The 27,190-nt window shown below is 31.3% G+C and overlaps 1 protein-coding gene across 1 annotated transcript in view; it reads left to right on the forward strand.

The window, feature by feature from the left end:
* LOC125073452 overlaps positions 1 to 26,962 on the forward strand; it is a 48,132-nt gene extending 21,170 nt beyond the window's left edge. The window contains exons 5-8 of the mRNA XM_047684288.1: positions 20,747 to 20,838; positions 23,228 to 23,420; positions 23,840 to 23,994; positions 26,570 to 26,962. Of these exons, the coding sequence (XP_047540244.1) occupies positions 20,747 to 20,838; positions 23,228 to 23,420; positions 23,840 to 23,994; positions 26,570 to 26,701 (572 nt within the window). The 3' untranslated portion in view covers positions 26,702 to 26,962. The remainder of the gene's footprint in view (positions 1 to 20,746; positions 20,839 to 23,227; positions 23,421 to 23,839; positions 23,995 to 26,569) is intronic.
* The last annotated feature ends 228 nt before the right edge of the window (positions 26,963 to 27,190 follow it).

The raw sequence follows: 27,190 nt of genomic DNA on the forward strand, positions 1-27,190 counted from the left end.
AGTCGTAACATCTTAGTTTCCATTATTATTAGAGGCACATTGGCTATATAAGTAATGGTTATATGATTAAAGATAGAAGACATTCCTATTTTCAAATTATTTTTGTTAAATATAAACAAATTTACAAATTATACTTGTAATGTGATTTGAATGTGATTTAATCACGCAAAATTATAGTAATTTGATTGATTGCGTAGTATTTGACACGCTTCAATTTTACCTCTGATATTAAATTTTGGCTGTTTCGTAGAAACCTTTTCGGTTCTGATAAAAGATAATCGACATTTTAACCAGTATAATATCGATCAACACTATGGCAGGCTTTATTCAAATACGTAGAATTATCTTTTTAATAATAATTTATTTACATATAAATGGCAGAAATAAATATGAATGACGAAGACTCATATATTTTTTTAACTTCTAATTTTAAATGGCCCGATTTGTAGACTATTACTTGGTGGCAGGACTTTGTTTGCACAAAGTTTGGAAGGTACCACCCACTCATCAGATATTTTACCGCCAAACAGCAGTACTCAGTATTGTTGTGTTCCGGTTTGAAAGGTGAGTTAGCCGGTGTAGTTACATGCACAAGGGACATAACATCTTAGTTCCCAATGTTGGTGGCGCATTGGCGATCTAAGGAATGGTTATATATTTCTTATAGCGCCATTGTCTATAGGCGATGGTGACCACTTACCAATAGGTGGCCCATAAGCTCGTCCTCCAACCTATATCATAAAATAATAATAATAATAATAAATTGGAAATTTGAATATTTCACTCTCTCTCTCTCTCTCTCTCTTACTCTACCTATCCTTGTCCCTTTGTTTGATGTCTCATTGTTTTTAGAACATATATACATGTAGGATATATATATGTATGTATGTATAGTTCTGAATTGGATTAAAGCCTACGTCTTCGGTCGACATTGTACGTAGGTATCGTACAAATAAGATCATATTTTAATAATATCACTGTATTTTCAAATAGTCACAAATAAATACAACATCACTAAAGACCGAGCGTTGAAGTACAGAGCCATTCCAAATGTAGTATTGAAGCCAATGTCCAGTAAGCAACTGTACAAAAATGAAATAAGCAGGCCGCCCACTCGCTATCCAGATTCGACGCCACCCGGTGGCACTAGAGTTTCGCTTGTCGATATTTAGATGACGACTTACAAAGTCCGTATTAATGAAATATGACATGCATATATTCATATGTTAACTTACATATTATATTATTACATATACATGATATATTTAGGAGCTTATCGATTCAAAATCGATTTCATCTGACTTGAAAAGACTTGATTTATAAAAGCTGAAGATTGGTTAATTAAACGCGATTACCTCAGTCAAATTTGAACAAATATTCACAGATAAAATTTATTAGGTACATTTATTAAGAAAAAATATACACAGGTGACAAAATCACGCTATAGCTCTCAGCATAGAAACAGTATTGCTAAAAAAGGGGTGAAGCGGCTCGCTAGCCATGTATAATAAATAAATAGCCACTATTTAGAAAATAACTAATATACTTATGTAATTAAATTCGAATAAAATATTTTTAGAAACAAACTTAATAAAACTGAATTTATATTCAAAATTTACTGATTTTAAACATCGGTACGACAACAGAGATATTTCATAAACAGATACGGTGTCTACATTGAGCTAAAATCCTAATACAGCTAATGGAAACTTAACAACAATATCTGGAGGAAATTCCCTTACTTTGATAAGATAATTTCAGACCCGTAATTAAATGTTTGGAATTAATTAATTACATTAATTTAAGAACGAATATATAGAATACAATCGAAATTTGAATTTGAGATTATTGATTACGTCGCATTCGTTATTAAAATCATTATTGCGGCGTCTAGAATGTTCTTTAAAGTATTTATTACCTTTAGCGTTTGTTAGAGGACGATAAATAATTTGTGATTCTCGGATAAAAGCTTGTCACAACCTGGTCGTTATATCCTGTATATTATTGTGGTATCCTGGATAGGAGAATTGATATTATAATTAAATAATTTAAGTATGAGAAAATTATTGCTTTAAATTTTCATAATTTTGTAGAATATAATGAATTAACTAATGAAGTATAGAGTTACGTAATTCATATGTATTTAAAAAAATCATTAATTCGTCAACGAACTGATATACGGTATGGAAAAACAATGATTTCTGTATAACATTTCCTTTTTGGTAATAGAATAAAAAGGTCCAAACTAATCTTAGCAACAGTCGCAATTTTAAGGGAAATCCAAGAGCAGGATTTAAAAGACTAGGCACTACGTTAACGCTTAGATGCCAAAGTCTCCCAATGTGTAAAAGTTCTTGCCAAGTTAAACTATATGGTAAGGTAAACCTTCTTCTCAAAAGTAAAAACTCCTTAACCAGGCCGTGTTATATTTACAGTTTGATTCAATTTCCAGATGTTAAATATATAATTTTATATTTGATTTAATAAATTTAAAACCCCTTTAGATAGTATCCCTTTGCCTTTGCAGAATTAAATAATACGTTGCCAATATGCCGTTATGTCTTGTACTTACTTTGTATATAAATATATTTACAAACCTATACAAATTACTGATTATATTAGCGATGAGAAAAAGAACAAATATTTTCATAGATATTTTTAACTTTGTTGATATATAAATTCAAATCGTTTATTAACGTTTATTAAAAAACATTCATAATTAAGGCAAATGTATTAATTAAATTTATTAACATAAGAATTGATAGCATTAAGTGCTTAAATATATACAAATATGAATTAAAAATAGTTACTGTATACATCTTGACCGCGTGGAATGGTGGCAAGAAAGCTAGCAGCATTTCCCCGTTGAATCGCAATTCCGATCCTCTGGGCAAATTATTCATTATATAAATTTTGATAATAAATTTGATTATATAGATGATGAAAACCTGTGGAAATAATACTCGTTGACTTTTCGGATATATAATTGTATTCAACTGACATTAATTTGTATGTTTAAAGTTGGAAAAGATGTTCGATTTTTCTTGATACATTTCGAACTCGTCGGTAGCTTTTCGTTTGATACAGTTCCATAAAATGACGATTCAATTTTGCTTGTAAAAGCCTACTTGAATAAAGTATATTTTGATTTTATTGTAGTAATTAATACAATTTCATAAAAACATTAAAGTTTTTATGAAGCATAAGGTTTTTACCAAAAATATTAATAAGCTCAATCGCCCTATACATTTATGAATATCGCCTGTATTATAAAATGTCTTTTGTAAATAGAAGCGGGCAGCATTGTTCTCTATTATTAGACTATGGCTTCTGAACGTGACTTCAAATGTGCTTGGTCACGCCTACCACTATTAGAAAATCGCTTCGTCACGGAGCTTTCATCTCGAATGAAGTAGTTAGTCTACAGAATAATGCCCTTATTTTGTTCATTAAAGTGTTTCTAATGTTTTTTTTCGAATATCTCATTATTTAAAAAATAAATTAATAGTTTAAGTGAGATATTATTTGAATTTGTAAGTAAAACTTATATTTCGCAATATTTTTTCACCAGTACCAAAACTGTTAGAAATATTACGGTTCTATGACATTGGATAGCAGTGGCTTAAAATACCATTGAAATAATTTATAATTATATATAAATTTTATATATTTTAAATTTAAACATAAATTTTAACAGCACAAATTAATTTCTCATTAGATTTATTTATTTTGAACAATTATTGTTAATTTAGAAAACTAATAAAAAAATGAAAACTTAAATTTAAATTCCGTAATTACATATTATGACTTATATTTATAATACTGATGGAGATTCCAATGCGAGTGGGTGGATACATAACACGTATTTGGAAGAATTCCTTCCAACTCAGCTTAATACTTGGTCCTTTATGCAAGCTCGTCTGAGTACCGGCTCATCAGATATTCTCCCGCCAACTGGAAAAACTTAATATTTTTGTGTTCAGGTTTGAAGAGTGAGGGAACCAGTGTTATCCATGTTTGCGGACTGAGACATAATGTCCCTTGTGCACAATAGCTTAGTGGCGAATTGGCAAATTAAGGAATGGTTCATATTACTTACAATGTCACCCGCATCACCTAGATGTCCGAAAATCCACAACAGCGCGATTTTTAAGACATTTTCTGCCTCGCACAACCATACGACTTGGAAACCTTTAAGAAAAGAGCGTACTCTTTCCTGAAAGGCCGGCAACGCACCTGCAAGCCCCTCGGTGTTGCAGATGTCCATGGGCGGTGGTAGTCACTTTCCATCAGGTGAGTCTCCTGCTCGGTTGCCACCTCTGTCATAAAAAAAAAACAATGTCTATGAGTGGTGGTGACGACTTACCAAGAAAATTATTGCTGGCCTATTTGTCACGATTATTTAGTGTTGCTTACCCGGGATCAAACCAACCCAATCTTCGCTTAAGATTCTCAAGTTCTGGACCATCTCAACTCTTTATTCATTATTAATTAAAATTATGAATTAATTAAGTAATAAAAATATAATGTATTAAATTAACAAATAATATATCTAAATTAAAATCTCCGTTTCTTTTATTCACTAAACAAAAACAACAAATATTTACATTGTTCATTATCCAAACAATTTGATATATTGTTTAAGTAAACATTATTGTTTTAACATGTTACGAAAATTGTTTACATAGGAGTTAACTAACCCGGGTTTACGCTTGTTTCAAATTAGATAATAATCCTTTTAACCTAGTTAATTTAATTGTTTTGGATACACTTATTTGAATTTGTTTTGTAGATTAATTCGCTAATGAAAAGCTATTCCACACCGATTTAAAAATTGCATAAGCGTATAATTGTTTATTAATAGTATACACTGCATTTAATCGTTTAGTACCTAGGTTAAAGGTCAAATTCTGTTTCAGTAAAAGGTTATTGGGTTCTTTCGGATTCGTCAAAATATTCTTAAAACAGGAACTTGGCAATACATTTACAGACCGTGCCCTTAAAAGAAAGCACGTGAATCCGTTGTTTCCGTGTCTGAACTCTACTCGGACGTGTCCGATTTGCCGTCATAAGAGATTTTAATAGAGAGGGGATAGTATGTGCCCGTATTTGCGCACACACTCGTGCAAAATATGTCCTGCTCTGTCGGCTAGTGTATTTCAAGGTATAACGGTCGTGGCCGTCAATTACTCAGAAGCATATTATGTAATGCAAGCAAGATGAGAAGTTGTCAATTCATGGGCTGGCTCCTTAGGGTCTTTAAGATGTTGGCTTATGGGACAGATAAGATATTTCCTAGTTTTCTTTGTTTTTCATTTGCAAGTTAAACATAATTGTATATGGTATAATATATATATGTTTTATGGATATTGGACAACATCACATACATTATACTCTGAGCCCAATGTAAGTAGCTTAGCACTTGTGTTATGGAAAATTAGAAGTAACGACGGTACCACAAACACCCACACCCAAGACAACATAGAAAACTAATGAACGTTTTCTACATCGACTCGGCCGTGAATCGAATCCAAGACCTCGGAGTGGCGTACCCATGAAAACCGGTGTACACACTACTCGACCACGGAGATCGTCAAATATCATTGTATATAAAATTGCTTACAATTATTATGATATTTTATTGTGTGGGAGCATCACGATTTGAATTATTGTATTGTATATATTGAAATCACTGATTATATTTTAAACTGATATACAAAACAAATTCTTAAAAGAAGCAAGACTACTGCGTTCTTGGGAATGAGGTCAGTTTCATTTGAAATAAATAATGCTGTACGCCTCGATCGATTCGCTTAAGCACGTTTTTCAATTCCGCAGAGATCAAACGAGAAATTTAAGTTTATGTACATAAATACTTGTAAATGTGGTTTTCTAAAATGTATCTTATGTATAAGAAGGTTGATGTGAAAATCCTGTGATTTTTTAAATAGTAAATAAAACCGAGTCACTTCTCGTGTTTCTTCGTTTGTTCGTTTACTTTGAACTTAAGGATGGACTTTTTGAGATATTAAGCATAATTAAGGTAAATTTTGATGGAGTATTCAATATTTTGCAATTTATTAAGAACCATTAAGGTGTCTTTAGGGCGCTAACATAGCAAACTGAATTTTTATAAAAAAAATCTTTCTTCCAAAACTTTGTTTGTTCAAAAGCGAGAGGTATCGTTGGACTCCCGGCTGGAACGAAATTGTTTTTGCTATGATATGAATTAAAAAATAAATGATAATAAAAATTTTGTTTTATAAAAATCACGTATGAAATAAAGTTTAAATAATTTTGTGAACGTTGATTTAACTCAAAATAAAACGTCAAAAATTTCGATAGTAAACTTTAATTATCTTCGGTAGATTATAATCGTATGTTACGGTTCACAATCTTTTGACAGGTCACAATCTCGCGAGATAGATATATAACCTAAGGGTATTTACAATTTTACGGAGACATATATAAAAGATATATAAAACGTCAAATGAAGCGAAATTTCGTTCCGGAATTAAAAATAATCATAACGTACTTTTTAGAGCAACGTCTATTGATATCAAAGTTTTCAGAGTAACTATTATTGATATCAATGTCATTATTTGATCCTTATTCACTCGAGAAATAAAACTATCTGAAGTTGCGGGCTTTGGTAGGATTGTCGATATCAGACAGTCTAATTAATTCCCTTGTCAATCTTGTTTAATGGATTTTGTTTCCATTCGACCATTACGAATTTCTACATACTTATATGTGCTCAGAATAAAAGCGACTAATAAAACAGCTATCTTTTATTCTTATTGTTTTGAGATTACATAACACATATTATTTACAATTACACACTACAATACATAATAAAGGTCTATATACAACTTTTGGATTGAAAAACAAACATAAAAAGTTTTTTACCGGAGATAAGTTGAAACTTGAAACTTTCGGCTTCCCTATACTATAATATTCATCTATTAGACACAATAAACCTTCATCTTAAATCACTTTGTTTATTGACGAAAGCCGCAATATAATCTCTTGCGTAGTTAAATAGATCTAAGCGTACAGAAGGCGGGAAGCGGCTTCTTTTTATGTATATCTTACATAGTATATGTAGAGATATACAAAGTTCAGGTGCTGAGTGTATTTTTTTTTCCTTGTCTGATATTTATATAAGATAAAAAAAAATAAGGAAATTATATAAATACTTATCAATATACAGATATATAATATATACAATATACAATACATATACAATATATAAGATACACAGTGTTTAAAATATTTATACTTAAAACATTTAAAACAAAAATAATATCAATAAAAAATAGTAATATTTAAAACTACAAGTGTTGCCATTATAATACACGTATAATCAATGATTACCTTCATTTCTAGATAACAAAGATCTTACAATCCATCATGTTGTACAAGTTTCTTGACTTAGTAAATAACTCTTGCTGCGTGGAGTAACTTTATCCAAGTTTCTGTTGGCATTTGAGCTTCTTTGCGGCTTCAGTTGATATTTGTCGTATCTTTGATATAGTGCCTTAAAGGCCGCTTGTATTCAAGGGGATTAAGTCATAGTTTACTTTTGAATAACACAGTTTGACTAACAACTGTCATTTATTGGTTGATTTAATATAACACAATATATATACTGACCGACTTCAGTCCTTCTTACCGTTGATGAACAATTTATAGAGCGTCAAATTAATACTATAAATGTTACTCAATAATTAACACAAACAAATAAACGGAATGGCAATAAGAACAAAAATAAAAACGAAAGAGCCTTACATTTGTCGTATGTAATGTGTAATATATGGCATAATATGTTGATAATAAACATTAACATTATATCCTCACGGAGAATGCGTTGCCAGTGACGACATTATATAGAACAGCTCGCGCTCATTGGTCAAATCAATAGCGCGCGCTTCTCCGGCTTCCTGTTACACAATTCCGTCCCTTTTAACGAAATGACATCCTCAGATTTATAGATAAATATACTAAAAAAAAAAGAAAATAAGTTAAATTTTAATACAAACACAAAAGTCTGATAATATAGATATTTAACTAGTGTCCCACCCCAAATTTGATCGGGTAATGAAATGATATACATAAATATAATTTATACCTTATGGACTCATGTAGCTTTCGCGCGGTTTTTTTTTTTTTAAATATTTTACCTACAAAACAACAAATATTAGTACTTTATAATATTACTATAGAGTATAGACAAATAAACCTAATACTATATATTATGTCACTCAAATATGTATATAATACTAGAAGACATAGCAATGTACATATATGTAATCGTAACATTTAGGATATCGCTACTCAATTTAATATACTATGTTGACAGGAAGTTATGGAAGTTCTGTGATACATATCGCATCGATAACATAAAGCAGTTGCCAAACATACCACGATTAACTTACAAGACATCATATACATATTCAAAGATTATTATTACACAAAAATAAACTATACTTGATTTACTTGAACACTGATATAACTTTTTATTCATCACTTCCACATACACAATAAATAAACGACTGTAAATATTTTATTCCTACTATTAATATTATTAAAAGAAAGGTATTACGCAGTTTTACTATAATAATTATATGTAATCTCTTCGGTATACCATCAAAAGATATTACTCTAATTTATTAATCTAATATTTTATTGTTAATGGTATGTGAAATGATTTAATCTTTTAATAATGATAAGGCTCTGCATTAGGTTTTGTAGCATGCTTACAAAAACGACCAATATATAAAAAGTAAGCTAGTAACTATACCGCCTTCTTGGTATAAAAGCTTGCTTATGGAGTAGATTTGAGAATCAGAGTTGCTTGGACGAATTCCGAGTAGAGTCAATAAAAATTAACCGGTTTTTCTATCGAGGAATTGTGATTAGTAGACCCAAGTTGAGATGTTGGCAATTTATAATGTTATTCCTTGAACAGCGAGTCTTTGTTCCCGTGACTGACATTAGTAGTGGCAGTTTCCCGTCCCAGTTGATAATGAAACTGAGGAAATAGAGTACGTGTACAATATCATTGCGCTGTCTTCGAGTGACCGGTCAGGTTGCAATACAATATAACCCCAAGCTCGTTGATTTTCAATGGCACCCTATGTAGATGTGGACTGTGCCAATCTGTCTTTGTTAAGATTTAAAATAAACATAAAATGACAATATTAATTTTGAAATATAAAATAAATATATAATAACAATAGTAACATTTAAAATTAAACTAAACTGACATTGGGATTCTCTTTTGAAATTGTTATTTAGAGTACATATCATATACAGATGGTATGGAATGTGCTGTTATAGGAATTCTTAACGATTTTGAATGCTGAATTGAGAAGGCCTTTTTAAAGTTACTAAAATTTGAATGTAGTGTTTTTTTATTTTTAAGAAGTTCTCAAAAATAAAAAATCTTGTTGTTTATCTAGTCTAGATATTACTGTGCAAGTAATTGCTGTAGTAATATTTTTTAAGCTTTCAGTGTAGAATGAGCTTTGGCCTCTTTTCTGCTACAACCCTTGTACATCGACTTGACTGTAGTTAGTAGTAGTTTGGAGGAAAATTGCCTAATTGTGGTAATATGTAGAATTCGATTAATTTATTTGATGATGATTTGTGTGGCTTTGTGCAAGCCGGTTTGAGTACCACCCACTCATCACATATGCTACCGTTGAATAGCAATACTTCGTATTGTTGAGTTCCAGTGTGGAGGGTGAGTGAGTCAGTGTAACTACATGAATTAAGATATAAATTATTCAATTGGATTATCAGCTTTTAGGGAGATCGGAGTATCAAGGTCGTTGTCGACGGTGCATGCTCTGACTTAAATTTTGTCAATTCTGGTGTTCCACAAGGCTTCGTTCTATCACCCATTCTGTCTGCATATCAATGCCATGTTGCAAATCAGGAACATTCACTGCCATGCAGACGACAGTGCTGTAGACATCTTATACACCGGCCGTGCTAATATTTCTCCGGAAAATGTTGACGAAAACCGGAACAAACTCTTCGTTACACAAAATCACAGACTGGGGCCGGCTAAACCTTGTCCATTTCAATCCCAAAAAAACGCAAGCTTGCGCTTTAACTGCTAAAAATCACCATTTGTCGTATATCCACGATTTGGGAACATTTCGATAGCAACCACAGCCAGTATCGGAATACTTGGCGTTGATGTTTCGAGCCAAGGCAATTGCAAGGTAAAGCCAAGGCAATTGCAAATTGGCATCAAAAAAGCTCGGTAAAAAGCTCGGAAAAAAGAAAGTCAAGACAATATTCACGTCGGCCCATCGCCTAAGACAAGGCGTAAATTCGGCCTCACATGGAGTACTGCTTTCACCTCTGGGCGGATGCTCCTCAGTACCAGCTCCTTCCATTTGACCATATCCAACGCACAGCGGTTCGAATTATCGACGATCAAGCCCTTTCCGATCTGCTTGATCCTTTGGCTTTGCGTAGAGATGTTGGATCACTCTGCGAATTCTAACGATTTTTTCACTGGCTATGTTCCGAGGAATTGCTTAGATTAATCTTGACTGCTGAATTTCACTTTCGGGCATCTCGTCAAAACTCCAAGTTTCACCCACACCACCTAGATGTACGAAAATCCACAATAGCGCGATTTTTAAGACATTTTCTGCCTCGCACAACCACTCTGTGGAACCAGCTTTCGCTGGCGGTTATTCCGAACCGATACGACTTGGGAACCTTGTAGAAAAGAGCGTACTCATTCCTTAAAGGCCGGCGACCCGTCTGCAAGCCCCCTGGAGTTACAGATGTCAATGGGGGAGGTTTCTTTTATATTACTTCCCATCAGGTGACCCTCCTGAATATATATACAAAAAAACAAGGGTAAATGGACTAACTATCTAACGGTTCACGGTTCATCATGGTTGGTGGTGCATTGGCAATATAAGGAATAGTTAATAGTTCTTACAGTGTCTATATCAAAGAGTTTTGGTGACCACTTACCATGAGCTGGCCGTCCATCTACCTTAATTATGTAAAACAACCGAGATTATTATTATATATATATATAATAATAATTATTACCTATTTAACTAGTTACTTAATATGGCATCAATTGTTGTTCAAGTTTGGTAGTTTGCCTGTTTACTTTCTGAAACTATTGTTTGAGATAAATAATGTTTCATTGTTTAGATAGTTATAATAAGTATTACAAGCATGTTCATCAAACTCCGGTCTACTTCGAAACTTTCAAAATCGAATCGACTAAGAAGCAGTATACTTATTAGATAACATAAATACACAACAATAGAATAAAAATTACGTTACTTTTCTTTATGATTTCAAGGTCGAATTTGAGTACAAAGGTTCTATAAGTAAAGCTGAATGAAATGATTCTGACAGTTCTTTTTTTAAATATATATCTCGATTACCTTTTTACTTTTAGACATCAATCATCGATAAGCGGGCCTAGTCGAATCAAATAGCGTTTGTCGATTTCACTCTTAGACAGGAAAGGTTGGAAATATATGGAAATGACATATTCGTTCGATTTATCACGTAATTGACGTATTGAATTGAATAATGAAGACGAAAGTGAAAAAGCGAAGACATTTGTCGAATGCAAATTGTCTAACTTATTATTATATTGAGATTATTGCTATTTTCTAGTGTACTGTTGGAGTGAGCTAGGGTAATTCATGTTATAGCTTATATAAAACGTAATACTCAGGGTTGGTAGCACATTGGAAATGTAAGGTATGCTTCCTGAAATTCAATATCTATGGGCATACTTGAAGCATTCCTCACGTCGTTTGAAGCTATGATGGTATTTCTCTTGTGCATATAATTACAATGGCTTACTCACACTCAAAGTTTTAATAGGATTATAAATAAAAGTTAAAAAGTTGTAATCAAATGCCCATTTGGCGACCTTAGAAAAAATATTCACGCATAAAAACAAATTAAACTAAAGAGTCCTTTGAAGATAAGGTTTGAAGCTAATTCCACTACGCTGCTACAATGCAATTTGATCCAAATAATTTGGTTGTTGTTATAATTTTAACTGTTTAATATATGTAATAAAAGTTTAATTAATATTTATTACACTATTATACATAGGTTAAACGAGGCGCGTTTTTATATGTACTTGAAATAAATATATATAAACAAATACTTTAATTTGCCTTATGCCTGTATTAATAAGCATTTTAATACATAATCTAAAATAATAAAAAGGTCAAACCTGCGAGTAAATGTGGTAAATTCACAATTTGCATTTAATTATAAACTCTGTCAACCCTGCGTAGCATTGACGTAGCAGTTGTAGAGCTCACGTAGGTTTGACGTAGCGCTTGAAAATTAATTATAAACACAAGCGTATAATTTACAAACATATTTAATATAGTTTGGTTTCTAAGAAAATGTGATAACTTCATCATTGAAAACTCAAATTTAATGCTTCTATATTTATTTTAATTGCATGAAAACTAGAAAAAGGAATTTATTGACGTCGATGTTAAGATTTTTTTGCTTAATTTTTCAGGAAGATTTTGAATAAAAAAGATGATATTAAAAAAATGTATGACCTTTGTAAATCGTCTCAATTACATACATAGCTAATTGGTTCCATTGTAATTGACCACACACATTCGTTTAAATCAATTACTTTTATGTAAAATTTTCCTATTATTACCCTTTGATTAGGAAGGGTCAAATCAATTCAATTTTTAATTGGCTGGAAAAAAGGTCACTAAATATTTTGACCAATCATCAGAATTAAAATTATTGATTTTGACTTACCAGTTAAATCTACCTCAGTACCAAAATCACTGAATACGGTGTCATTTTTTAATGTTTCGTAACAGTTTTGCTTTCACAATCATTAACCTCGACAAAATCGACAGTTCGACTTATGAAAATATTTAGTGTATAATAGTTTTTTTTCATTACGGTTGCTGAATTAGTGTTATAGAATTAAAAAAAAAAACAATATTCAAAAGAATTAAAATGTAATGTTATGTAATATTATCTTTTCTATTAATCTTAACTGGTTTTAGTCATAGAATATTTGCCTGCATGCAAGCATTCTATGACTTATTTGTGTGTTATCTTTGTGCCACTTCTGATTTTTATATAACTTAATTATTTAAAAAAAAAAACCGTACCTACGTATAACATGCGATATTTTAATGTTCGTTTTTTAACGTTAAGTTTTCTGTAGATCCAGAGATTAATATCAAAATAATAACTGTGACTCCAATAACTCGAATGACTAAAATGCCATGTTTATTTAATTTAATATCATCACACTGACATCATAACTAAATTGTTTTGACTCTTATTTAAGTTCTTCATACAGAAAATTCAATAATAATCTAAGAATCATAAATCTAGATTAATTTATATTAGAACTTAGTGACGTAATCAAACGATTAACGCATATGAATTTCTAGCTACGATTGGCTTTGGCTATATATATATATTTGGCTTTGGCAAATAAACATCTCGATAATTTTTAATCCGTCCGTCAATGCTTGACATGAAACGAGACAGCGTTTTAATACATGGCGTGACAACTAGCACTTTCAAACGAGACGAAAGGTAAACAAACTCGAAAGTCCGTGATAGTAAGCTGATCTCTGTTTTGTATGCAGTGATCTTCAAGATTTACATAAACATGCATTAGCACTTAAGATGTTATGCACTAGACATTTTCAGAAGCACGTAATTTTACATGTTTTTTTAAAAGTACTTGAACACGGAATAATCTATGAACTTAAAAATTTCAACAAAGCCATCATTCTAGTACGTGAGTCGTGAGATTTGCTAATTGCTCTTCTCAATTTTTTACTCAAAATTCTTAATAAATATTTCTATTATTTCTAAGAAAATACTGTTGAAAAATGCACAAATACACTTTAATGTTACTTCCAAAGATCCGAAAAAAACTTCGCTGATATTTAAAACATCATTATTTCCCTGGTCAATCTTTTCAAAGATAATTTAAAGCGCGGCGACTATACTATATAATGATGTATTATAATATAATTTTATTACATAAAAAAACACTAATGTGCACCTTGTATTCAAGCTGAATTCCATTAAGCTAAAATACACACATCTTTTTCACACATGTTACCGAAACAAGTATTAGAGCAGGACATCAATATATTACCACCATATTTTACCGAGCGTCGTTAATGGTACATTAAACATTTTTCAAGGAAATCTAACGAACAAAATACAATTATTTAGTAATGGAATTTAGCTTACCGCATTGTTGACTTCCGTGTATTTTATCTTTCCCTTGTGTTATTCCTGCTTAGACACGTAATAACACGTAAGCTAGTAAAAATAATAGGAGCAATGCCCCTTTTTTATTAATTACTAATATACCCTTAATTGAGCTTAAAGCTTATGCTAGGAATAGGACAATAGAATACCAAATCTGCCAACAGGTCAGGATCAAACCTGTAACAAGTTTACATCGCTAGGTGACCCTTAAATTGCGCTATTGACTCTTGTTCAATAATGCTTATAATCAATTTTACTTTAATTGACCCCTGGTTCTATTATTATTTAGAAGGGAAACAAGTAAATGGGCCACCTGAGAGGTCTCTCGCTCGTATACGAAGGATAAATCATTCCTTAAACCATTTATGTGTCTGGTTCCAGTAATTACACTGGTTATTCACCTTTCTAACTGGAACAGAGCAATTACATGGGAAAGAGTAAATACTGTGTTTCTTGCCGGTACTTCTTTGCAAAATTTAAATAACGAACCCGTTGTAGCTTTGCATTTGATATAATCCTGTTTAATGAAGGTCAAAAATGCCAAGTAGGTAACTTAAAGTACGTATGTTTTAATTTTGATGGAATACTGGTTTATTGCAATAACATGACCGATGTGTATGTGGTCTAAGGCTCTAAATCTACTATCGAGAAATATAATTTACCTATGTATCTTTATTTTTTAAAATTGATAATAAAAAAGGCAAAGTAAATTTCTTAATTCATATAACCCTATATAACATGTTAAGTGACATACAGTAATTACTTACCTAGTGTTTTAATGCTTTAGTAAAACTTGGATTACATTTGTTCGCGCACAAAGTCTATGAAACATTTTAAGTCAATAAAATGATTAGCTATGTAATCTGGGCGTTTTTTATTTGCGACTTATGAAATATATAAATTTTTGTCTGATTTAATTATAAGTTAAATTTAAAATGTATTTTAAATAAAATTACGTTTTTTTTAACTGTTATTGTATTAAAAATGCATAATATAATATTCCTGGTTTTATTGTAAGACTAGTAAACTATGCTGAAATGGTCACAGATTAAATAACACAATGGAAAGATTATAAATATGTGTAATATTCTTAGTGTTTAGTTGTATCTTGTATTTGGCTGGCTATTGCTCTTTTGTAAATAACATTACTTCTTTTTACTTGCTATCTGGTGAAGCTAAACGCGGTAAGTTCAGTTTCCTTTTGAATGTTTGTGTTTAACTCACACATGTAGACTTTTTTTGTAATGTTAAAATGTTTATTTCTGCATGAATCTGCGTTTTATTTTGGCTTGAATATTACCGATTCTTGTAATCGATAAAGTTTCATGAGATCAGTTTGTTTGTTTTTTTTTTTTAATTATTTCGCGTGACGTTTTGACAAACACATCACTACCGTGGTCAGAATCTGACTAAATATTTTTAATGTTCATATGTTAATCTTTCAAGTAAGTATAGATTCATTATTATTATTTTTTTTAATATTGTTTTTTTTTGTTTTATCAATTTCTCGTGTGCCAGCATCATATTTTATTTTACAAAATCTAACAGAATACAGTAGAACGTTAATGCTTTATTTCAATATTTTTATTGATACTGCGATCGAATTTTTGCTTTAGATCTGATGTTATCTGTGTTTATTTCAGATAATAGATTATATTTATATTTTCGTGTTTCATAATAAGTCCATCTTCGTATTCCTGGTCACCGTCTGTATAAAACATAGGGACATTAACATTTATTTTAATAACTTGTTTAATTATGTCGATGTATTGTCCTCACGTCCAAGCTCGTATTTCCCTTGTGTCTTGATTTACGAATAAAAGAACATAAATTATTAGCAATGAATCAAATGGTGGTCATTAGTAGTTTAATCTTATTAGACATCTAAATTACTGATCAATTAAATCTTAGACTTTTTTCTATGTAACTTAGGATATGACATACATTGACTGCCTGTAAATTTCCCACTGCTGGGCTAAGGCCTCCTCTCCCTTTGAGAGGAGATGAATTATAAACACAAATTAAGCACATGAAAATTCAGTAGTGCCTGCCTGGGTTTGAACTCGAAATTATCGGTTAAGATGCACGCGTTCTAACCACTGGGCCATCTCGGCTCATATATGATATGACACCAAAAAATAATTATAATAAAACTACGCGAAATTCATAAAACTTTATAGCGCACTTACCCCATTTTACTCTCATACATACATATGTCGATTCATTCTCCATACAAAATTCGATTTCCTTTCCACACCCTTACTCAATCTGTTTTCATACAAAATTTCATCTAAATCGGTTCAGCAGTTTAAGCGTGAAGAGATAACACACAGAGTTACTTTCGCATTTATAATATTAGTTTTGATAGGGATAGTGTATTTCAATTGTTTTTTATCAGTACCCACACATAAACGTACGATCACACACACACGCATCCCTCTCACACATGTCAAATGTCTCTTTAGGTAAATGCAAATGTACGTTAGTTAATAGTGTATCTTTATGCATATTTACAACATAATTGAACAGAGCCGCTTAGCATAACTGTACAATGTGTCAATTGTGTTTCGATAGCGTGTCGATAAATTGAGTTCAGATTTCCATTTATATTTTCAGTATTTTACACACACATTGCTACCGCATACAGTGCCAAAACGTCATAAAAGCCTCGGGTTTGATTCGGGTTAGGGAAAAATCAATGGTATTTTTCGTTAAGAAATTATCACTAAATAATTCGATGCTATGTTGACTTAAGTAACGAAAGCACGTACTCTCACAATTTATTTTGATATAGTCTTAAAATTGAGATTGTTAAAGTCTTTAGTTCTAATTATATCTATTCAGATAGACAAATATAAGAGATACGCATTTCTGAGAAAAACATGAATTTATCATTATTCGATAAAACGAAGTTTTTTAGCATCCTTGAAGCGAACTCCGACCTAATGAAGGTATAAAGTACTTCAGTCGAGATGAGAACTTATAATGTATTTCTCTTTTAAAGTATCGAGTAGACTTGAAAACTTTGCTTAGGAAATATTACAAAATAAACTCCCGCGTTTGTCTGTCTGTTGACTAAACTCAGAAGCTACGGAACGGATTTTCACACGGCTCACCAATTTTCATCAATGGAATTTCTCCATCCATAGATATATATTATGAAGAGATTAGGTGTATAATTTACATCGGTTTTGTGTAATTTGCTACTGAGAGCTTTATTGGCATGTGGTATATACATTAGTATTAAACGTATAAGGGTTTTATGTTGGTATTTATTCTATATATTAATTTTCTCGAAAACCCAGTTTCGCACGACGCAAGTGGTATTGCTGTGAAAATAAACCTCTACCTTATACAATACTTTGTTTCCCCAAAATCGTGCGGCGCATTTCTATTGCTATGCGGCTATTTTAAGTGAGATATTTTTGAGATTATGATATAGATTTGTAGTATTATAATATAGTACGATTGCATAACTAGATGTTTTACTTAGCTATACTTAGCTTTACTTTATAAGTCTTTGTAATTGATCTCGTGCTCAGCAAAGGAAAACATCGTGAGTAAACCTGCATGTGTTCGATGTATATCCATTAACTAACTGGAGTCGCGTGATGGAATAAACTCTAAAACTTTTAAAGAGAGAATTTATCCAGTCGTATAAAATTTGTGTGACATCACGGCTCACAGCTTTGTTGCTCTGTTTTAATTTTATTAATAATACCGTCTACACGATACGAATAAAATTATACAATAAATCATATCTCGTGATGTAAGTAATAAGAAATACAACTTTAGCTAAATCGTACATGTGTCTGTGTATACATATAATAAAACAACACACACTCGTATATGTGGTGTAGGCGATTGTACATGTGTGATAAAATTATACACACACATATACATATATTATAAGTATCTCATTAGCAGCAACTAGAATACCCAATTAGTGGTTAAGAGAAAACACTCTGCTGCTGTCGAATGTAAAGCTTAGACTGCCTGCGTAGTATTTCACGAAAACTTTTGAATGTTTAAGCATTTAATTTTAGCTTAAAAATTAAACGTATAGTTTTTAAGCAAATATTTTATAAAATATTTTACGTAAGTCAATTGTTTTTTTTTATGTTTGAAAATAATTGAATATTACGCCAGGATTTTTTTTTATTTCTTTTCACCTTCGTCTATAAACATTGTGAATATTATTTTAAATGTTTAATTATATTATCTGTAATTCATTTTATATTATTGTAAAACACGATATTTGACACAAGATAGGATTATTTTTATATATTTTATCTTGAACTGTTTGCTTATAAAACAAATGAAATGACGAGAATAAATTGAATTCTTCTTTATATTTCAGTTATTATTAACGCTCGGAAAAACTGAGAGCGTTAATTCATGACGTGGGTAAGCGGCAAGCGGCTGTGGGTAGACAAATGCCACTTTATATACCATATTGTTTTTCAGTTTATGTGACCTTTTTGAACATAATTGTTTTTTTTTATTTTGTTTTTGAAACCACCTACAGAGTATAAAATTACAACAAATTCAATGGTGTCTTAATTATCTGTATTCATATTATAAAGAGGTCAAATATGTTCGCTTGTCTGTAGGGGATAACTATATTATTCCTGAATGCTTTAGTGTATTAATAAATTGTTCCCATGCGAAACCGGGGCGGCTCGCTAGTAGTTGATAAAAACATAACATCATGTTGTCCTTACGGAGTTTTGGCATACCTTTCTTATGATATAGCTAGCTTAAGATCAAATAGGTCACCTGATGGTAAGTGACCAGAACCACCCATAGCAATTGACTGTTAGGAATATTAATCAAACCAACAAATTTCGGAACTAAGAAGTTGTGCGTGTAGTTGCGCTTACTCACCCTATAAACTGGATCACACCGATAGTATTGTTGTTTAGTAGTAGTATGTTTGATTACCCACCCAACCTACCCACCTACCCAAACGGGCTTCCACAAACCCCTATCACTAAGTTAGACTCAAGTAAGATTTATTACACATATTATTTAGAGCACAATTATGTGTCTACAAGTTAACTTTCTGAGGAATCCTCACAAATATTTTTGTTTGTCAGACCCGGGCTTGAACCCAGGACTTCTAGCCGCGGCCTCAGTATTGTTTAAAAACGTCAAAAGTCTGACATTCCATTACATGTGTAGGACGCCTTTTCCCTATATGTCAATTCGAATATACTATAGAACGATATAGCATAATTATAATTGTTTGCATATAGCCAAAAACTATATGCAAACAATTATACGAATGTTACGTTCTGGTAATTTCGGATGAAACGCTCAAAATTGTTCCAATCTTGTAATTAGTGGGCGGCCGTTCGCATGATTAGTATTAACTTGTTAGTAATGAGGAACTATCAATTAATTGGAAACGTTGTTCTATCTATTGACTACGGTTCGATTTCAAAATTATTTCAATATTTCATTCATTCATTCAAATGTTCATTAATTCAATCAATCAATGAAGAATGCCTCAGTATCAATTTTGCAATCCAAAAATTTATTTTGTGATGGCTGGCAATAAAAACATACACATTAAAATAACTTAAATAAGATATATCAACGGCACGGAGGTCGTATAACTCTGCGATATATATTTAAAAAAATAAAAATATTCTTAAATTACTCACAAGTTTGCATGAGAACCTTTCCGCTGAACCTTTATATGATGTTTTTTTTTATGTTTATCCACGATGTCTTTGTCAATTCACAAGTGATTTTCAGTGGTGTAAACTAGCACAAAGGTAGGGTTGAGAAGGATTACATACACACAAGGTAGAATTACGCCAAACGCAGGCACGGCAGGCATTACTTACGCCTTTTAAAATGAATTATAATTATGAATTAAGCATATGTACATCACATTATGAGTCTGTATCGTGTATTGAATTGATAATGTTCGGTTAAGATCCCACTAAGTCATATCCGCTTTTGGTAATTCCGGCTATTTATTTGTCGTGCCTTTAAAAATCGTCACAGATTTTGTTCTTATAAAATGTTTTCTTTTTGGCCGATAGTTTGCAGTAATATATGTAAACTAGTAATACATAAGTAGAGATTCAGACCGTTTACCACATATTATTATTACCTAGTACATTTAATTACACATACATGCACATGGAATCAAAGATAACACGAGCAGAGCAAGATCAAGCGCAATTTAATTGATACAAGCTGCAATGTGTTTGCAAGGTGCAAATTGGTTTGGAAAATTACCCTGTTAAGAATAATCGCTATAAGTGTAGACCTATAACGATTAGTTCCAGGAGAAAAATCGAAATACTGTAGAACTGATATCATATATGGTGATTTTAACTACTTCATTTCATACATTTGTTTTTCCTTGATATGTAATTATTAACACAGTGTCGAATTTTTCGATCATATTTTGATAATGTTGTTGTTTCAGATGACGAGTTCGGCGAGAAATCTGTGTCGGTGCTGTTGGATGGCGAAGAATCAGAGCTCATATTTATTGACCATCCCAGCACTGAGATGTCGGTAAGAAATTAAACCATGTGGTCCAATCGTAATTATATCATGTTATCGTTAATGTTTTATATAATTACGTACAAACCTTTTTCCTTTAGATTATAGTGGTTTTAAATATTCGTCTGGCATTCGTTTATGTAAATTTTCAAAAATAAAAAAAATACTTTAGAGAAAGAACATACATACTAACGAACACGCACACTAATACGTATAAACGAACATGCATAAGACATCTCACTAAGGAACATCGTCTAATCAAAATATATTTTTTAAAAAATGGAACCTCCTGTGGAATCCCAATAATACGAATGACAATTAATTAAATAAATTAGGTAATAAATAATATATAAAAAAATTTACTTGGTGTGAAAATATATTTGTCTTTCAAAATCTATCTCGACAAAGGAAACGATCTGACAGCAGTAAAGCGGCATTGTTTTCATTATAACTTACGGATTATGAATGACGTGTGTCGTTTAGTTTGTGTTTCTAATAAATAGGTCATAGGTCATTACCCTTTAACCGACTGTTTTCTTGTTTTGAGAAACAGGAGAAATATCGGATCGCGTATATATTTATAAATCGTATTCGTATAAGTTTAAGTTCAGTACCTTCGAATACCAAACCAAAGGATATAAAACTTATTGAATTCAACGACACTTAGCTGGTACTTTTGGCTGCAATATTCCTTCATACAAAAAACTTACTTTACTTCGACAATAGCGAAGTCGCGTAGAATATAGATACTTCTAGAGCACAAATGGCAACCAAGGAGTTCCCTTATTTAATTAATCCAATTACGAATAATAAAAAAACAGACATTACCGTAATACAACGTTTAAAAATGATTAAATATATAAGTGATTAAATTAAGGTTACAAAAAAATTATAGACTGTTTCGTGTAATGTCAAACTGTGATTATTGTGTTTTTTACGCTGACATAGTCAGTCTGACGACTAAACTCCCAGGTATAAAAAAAGTTTAAAAAAAAGAAATATATTTAAACTGATATTTTTATTATTTTTATCAGATTGGTTAGATGGTTAGTTAATAATATTAACATAGAATCATTTGTTAATGGTGGTTTATGATGAAGGCTATCATAATTCTTAGTTTTATTTAGCATTTAATAGCTTAATACATCATAATTGAATAAACAAAAACACGAAATCTTCAAGTTTTCTTCGTTCTCCATGTGTACCTTAAACCTCTTCCTGTTAGTTTTATTTTATATATGTATAATTGTATATGTTACTGTAAAAGCTCGAACTAAGGTAAATGTTAAGATTTACCGATCGTGAATGGTAAATGTCCATAAAACTTTGGGATTCGAACTTTTACCATTATTCACTTGGTAAATCTTAGGATTTACATGTTAGGTTAGGTTAGGTTGGAATGGTAATCACCCTGGCGTGCCTTCGAACTTTTACAGTTATATATACATTAATGCAACAATGGGATAAATTAAAAATCTCACATCGTCGAGACAAGCATTTACCCGAGGATAAGAAATTAGCTGTCCCTGTCTAACGATCGTCTGCAACTTGGAGGCATTGATCTAGAAACTTCTTTATAAATAACTACATAAAGTTTATTATTATTTTTAATTAATCTTCACTACCCGAAAACTTACAGGTCCTATGGAATATTAATAAAATTCATGTAAAAAAACTCGGCAAGTACGAGTCAGAGGCGCGCACTGAGGTTTCCGTATTACCAATGATTATCATAACTAATTAATTCCCTTGCGAGTGCGAGTTATATTCATTTGAATTCAAAAAATAACATCACATTTCCGGGTAAATTTAAATCAACGGTTATTATGGTAGAAGCTAAAAGTGTAAATATTTACAGTTAAAATATAATATTTCAAGTAAATCCTTTTTCATTACGGTTATATTTATATTTTCCCTTTGCTTATATTTTTATAAAAAAAAAAAAAATCAAATTGAATAATGTTTCTACATAATTTAAATTTAGAACATAAATATCCTTTGAGAACAGCATATATACAGAATAAAAATGTCATATTAAAAATATTATACGCATTGGGTTTATTTGTGTCACGTTTAGCCAATTTGTCCTTAACAATAATAAATTTTATTTCAATATCGTCCCTTAAAACGTGCATTACGAAGAATAAGAGATGTAGAATATAAGTAAGAATGTGTAAATGGAAGTGTAAGAACATTCCTTAACTCTAAACCCTAGTAAAGGATAAGATCCTATGAACTTGCAATACCAATAAAGAGGTGACATTTCAAAGATTAAAATAAATATGTTTAACATAACATCTTAAATAAAAATATAATTAAATATATTGGAGTAAAAGTTAAAATATTTCACGCTAATAATTATTCAATAATAAGGTGAAAATATACCATATATTTCTCATAGGTTGAAAACTGTCTGTCGACGTATGAGCCGCACGCGTGCGTGGTTGTATACTCCGTTGTGGCCAAGAGTTCCTTCGTCAGAGCTGGAGAACTTCTATCCTACTTGGCCAGAGAGCAATTCACAGTGGACAGAACTGTGGTCCTCGTCGGTAATAAGGCCGACTTGGCGAGAGCGAGACAAGTATCTACAAATGGTGAGTGATTTGCATTTATATTTGGTAGAATTTAAATTTATGTATCATTACAATTATTCATGACCAAAGTTGGCATAGTTTAAATGAACCACTTCATGGTTAGTGGCCGATGAATATGAAGCAGTATCTAGCTAATTCTTTATAGCTAATATTTGCATAGCTAGATTCACACTACTCTACCCAACAATCCTGTAGGAAGTATTGTGTGTTTAGATATCAGATCTTGTGTTCTTAAATAAACATGAAAATTGTAAAAATAAAAAAAAAAAAATTACTCGAGAAAACTGACGTTTTAATTGGAGACTCAATTCTAATTAAATACGATACGATAAAACAATCATTACGAAAAATTAAATTCTCGAAAAGTAAATTATTTTTTCACGGTCTGGCGCGTAATTATATTAGGCTTATTATTGCAGAGGGCAAAGCTCTGGCGACGACAAAGGACTGCAAATTCATTGAGACATCATCCGGGATCCAGCATAATGTGGACGAGCTGCTTGTCGGAATCCTGAAACAGATACGATTGAAAGAGAGCCGTGATAAAAAACATGCAAAGAAAAGTGGAAAACAGGTAAATATTAAACTCATTAGACGTAAGAAAGGTAGAAGAAAATTACGAAAAATGATTTTCTCCTTCAATATTTTTAACGTGGAATTTTGAATATTACGGATCGTGATCATGCTTAAAACATAAATTTCTTTTAAATATATTTTGCAAAATGTTCACTCATATTGCAAAAATAGTAGCTTAAATACTTTTTGGAGACGAAATGAGATTGAAATGCACAATTGTTTACTAGTGTCACCTAAATAGGTCTATTTCTAAATATGACATATGAAAAAAAAATGGTATAATTAAATAAAAACGTTTTAATGAATATTTAACTCATTTCCTTATGTCGCTTGAAGGTCTTTGCCTATTAAACTTGTATTATTTTATCGAAAATACGTCAATCCCTGACGGTCGGCCCGCCTATGCGGGCCTCCAACACCTAGAGGGGGTTCTCGGGGTTTGAGTTACGTACCTAAGTTAACATATAATAACTAAATTGTATTTTAACTGTGTAAAGAGCTTCCAGCAAAGGAGAATGTAGCCACATCATAACAAATTCTAGATGTCGTGTCGACTAAGGGATTTTTTGTTAAGCAGAAACATTTGGCACGTATACACCTAAACCACCCGTATCGGGACAATCCCCTAGCAAAAGCTTTCTCAAGGAGAGTTAGGATCTGAGAGCCGACAGTAAAATTTAAAACGACTACTAGTAAATAAATCATATAACAGAAACCTTAGAAATTAATTAATAAAACAGATCTCTAGGTTTAAATTTATAACTTTTATAGAGCAATGTATTATTGTGGTTGACCTTTTTAAAGTTACATCTGAAATCACTTCGAGATACTACGATAATATCATTTATGAATTAAAGTAAGTTAGTTTTAACCGAAAATAAACATTAAATTCATTTAGTTCTCATTGGTTATTTTTTTTGGTTTTCCAACGTACAGAAATATATCCATTTATTTTCATATCAAGTGTAATAAATGTGCCTTTATGTCCGTTCCAAAAAGTGTGTTTTTGACGTTGAAAATATATTTCAGCACTCTTTTAGCAAATGCAAAGGATGAATGAGATAGTTAAAAGGGGAGTACCCGTCTAGGTCGTTTTTTTATTCAGTAAAAATGTAGATTTAAAAAATGAGGTTTCATTTCTAGTAAATTATACAAAGTAGGAATTCTTGTTTTTTTGAACAGTTACAAACCTCTTCTACGTCCGTAACCTAGCTAATAAAGAATGCTTCTAGGATTAAACTTACCTTTGTTAAATATGTACTTTTGTGTATTACAATATAGTAAAATTTTAAGTAGTTAACATTTCAAAAAAAGCTTCAATTTAATTTTCTTTTAATAATCTTATGAAATATATGGCGTAAGCAATGTTGCGTCTTTTTCTTTTGAACGTCAAATCAATGGTGACAGAAAGAGAGAGAGAGAAAAAGAGATCAGAACATAATTACTCTTCATATGATCAATGTACCGCAAAACACGGAATCTAAGATGTTCCATAAACCAGTTTACTCTACAACTCGAAGCACAGTAATAACAGTGTTGATTTTTGGCGATAGAACAATTATAGGTGTGTGACCTGCACAAAGCCATATCAACTTATGGCGCAATAGTTTAAGCGCTTTCTAGCGATGTAAAAAGTCGCAGGTTCAACAAACACATACTTTATTCCCGTCCAAGAAAGATCACGTCATGCACAAGAGGCTGTCATATCGCTAAAACAGCGATCTCTTCCAAGTAAAGGAAAGAAATAGAGATAGAAAGAGAAAGAAATATACCCCCTATATGAATTATTTGTAATTCCTTATAATGGAGCATCGATACAAATTATACATATTGTTTATATTTCCTTTATTAATTTTGAAGGCAACACTTCATATAATTTTAATAAATATTTTTAATTAAATTAACAAAATTCATGAGAAGCATTCTCTGAATAAAGGCGTTCCATTTGTTCGATTAATTAAATCAAACTTGATCGAATTTCATTAAAATTAACGAAAGAGCTTCTGTCAAAAGCTTGACGTAAGCCTTTGTTTGTAAATGTTTCCTCCCACGATGCTTTCAAGGTCACCACAATGATGGAAATGAAAATTTACTTTAGTAAATTTTGACACGTTTAATACACACATATTTATGTATGTATATGGTATTGTCTAGTTTAGTAGCTTTTAAATTTAATTCGACACTGTAACGTATTGCTTTTAAGAGCCTACTTGAATAAAGAAAATTTTGATTTTGTTATAATTAATTTTTCAGTACCTTACAAATGTATTATATTTAATTATGTATTTTACATTTAACGAATTTAAAGTTAATAAAAAAAAAACGAAACTCATTAGGATATGACATAATACCAACACCAGGGAAAATCTTTTGAAATAAAAATTGATCTTAAAACAGCTTATACATAAAATATAACTAATATAATAATTTACAACCAACTATTTCAGAACACAATTGATTGTTCAGTTTCGTAATTTTTAGAAACATTTACCTGAAGGAATAAGTTTTCTCATTATATAAGAAAACACTTAAACATATGTTTATTGGAAATCATTTATTTTCTTTGATCACAGGATGCCAAACCATCGAAACTAGCTAGTTCCCGCACACACATATCACTCAGCATCGCTCGGGAACTTCTCCAGAAAATCTGCATAAACGACATATCGAAATCGAAGTCATGTGAGAACTTACACGTGTTGTAAAATCGTATCCAGTTCATTTTAAAACACAATCGCAAACTGCTGATGCTTATCATTTTATGAAAAAGGTTTAATAAATTTAAAAAAAATCTAAAGTTTCCATAAAATCTCACGATTTTTATATCGGGCGGATGAAACAGATTTTGTTCTGTATGGTGTTGAAGATTGTCGTATGCGACAAATTGAATAGAGAAAAAACTAATAGAGCCATCTTGAAGCAACTATGACTCAACATTAAATTAATATAGACATCTCGTTTCCAAGAAGTACTTACTTTATTCTGTCAGACTTTTAAGAGAAAACTCTATAACTTGGAAACATTGATTTGATGCCCTATATCAACTGCTATTAGAAAAGCCAAAAACAACGATGGCTCTTGAAGCTGGACTATTTATCAGCAATGAAGAATGAAGATCGACGGCTACAAAGAACAATGGAAAAATATTGTAATTGCGAATATGTTTGATAAAATTGAATGTATGAAAAGAAACT

The sequence above is a fragment of the Vanessa atalanta genome, chromosome 24 (genome assembly GCF_905147765.1).
Source record: "Vanessa atalanta chromosome 24, ilVanAtal1.2, whole genome shotgun sequence".
NCBI lineage: Eukaryota > Metazoa > Arthropoda > Insecta > Lepidoptera > Nymphalidae > Vanessa > Vanessa atalanta.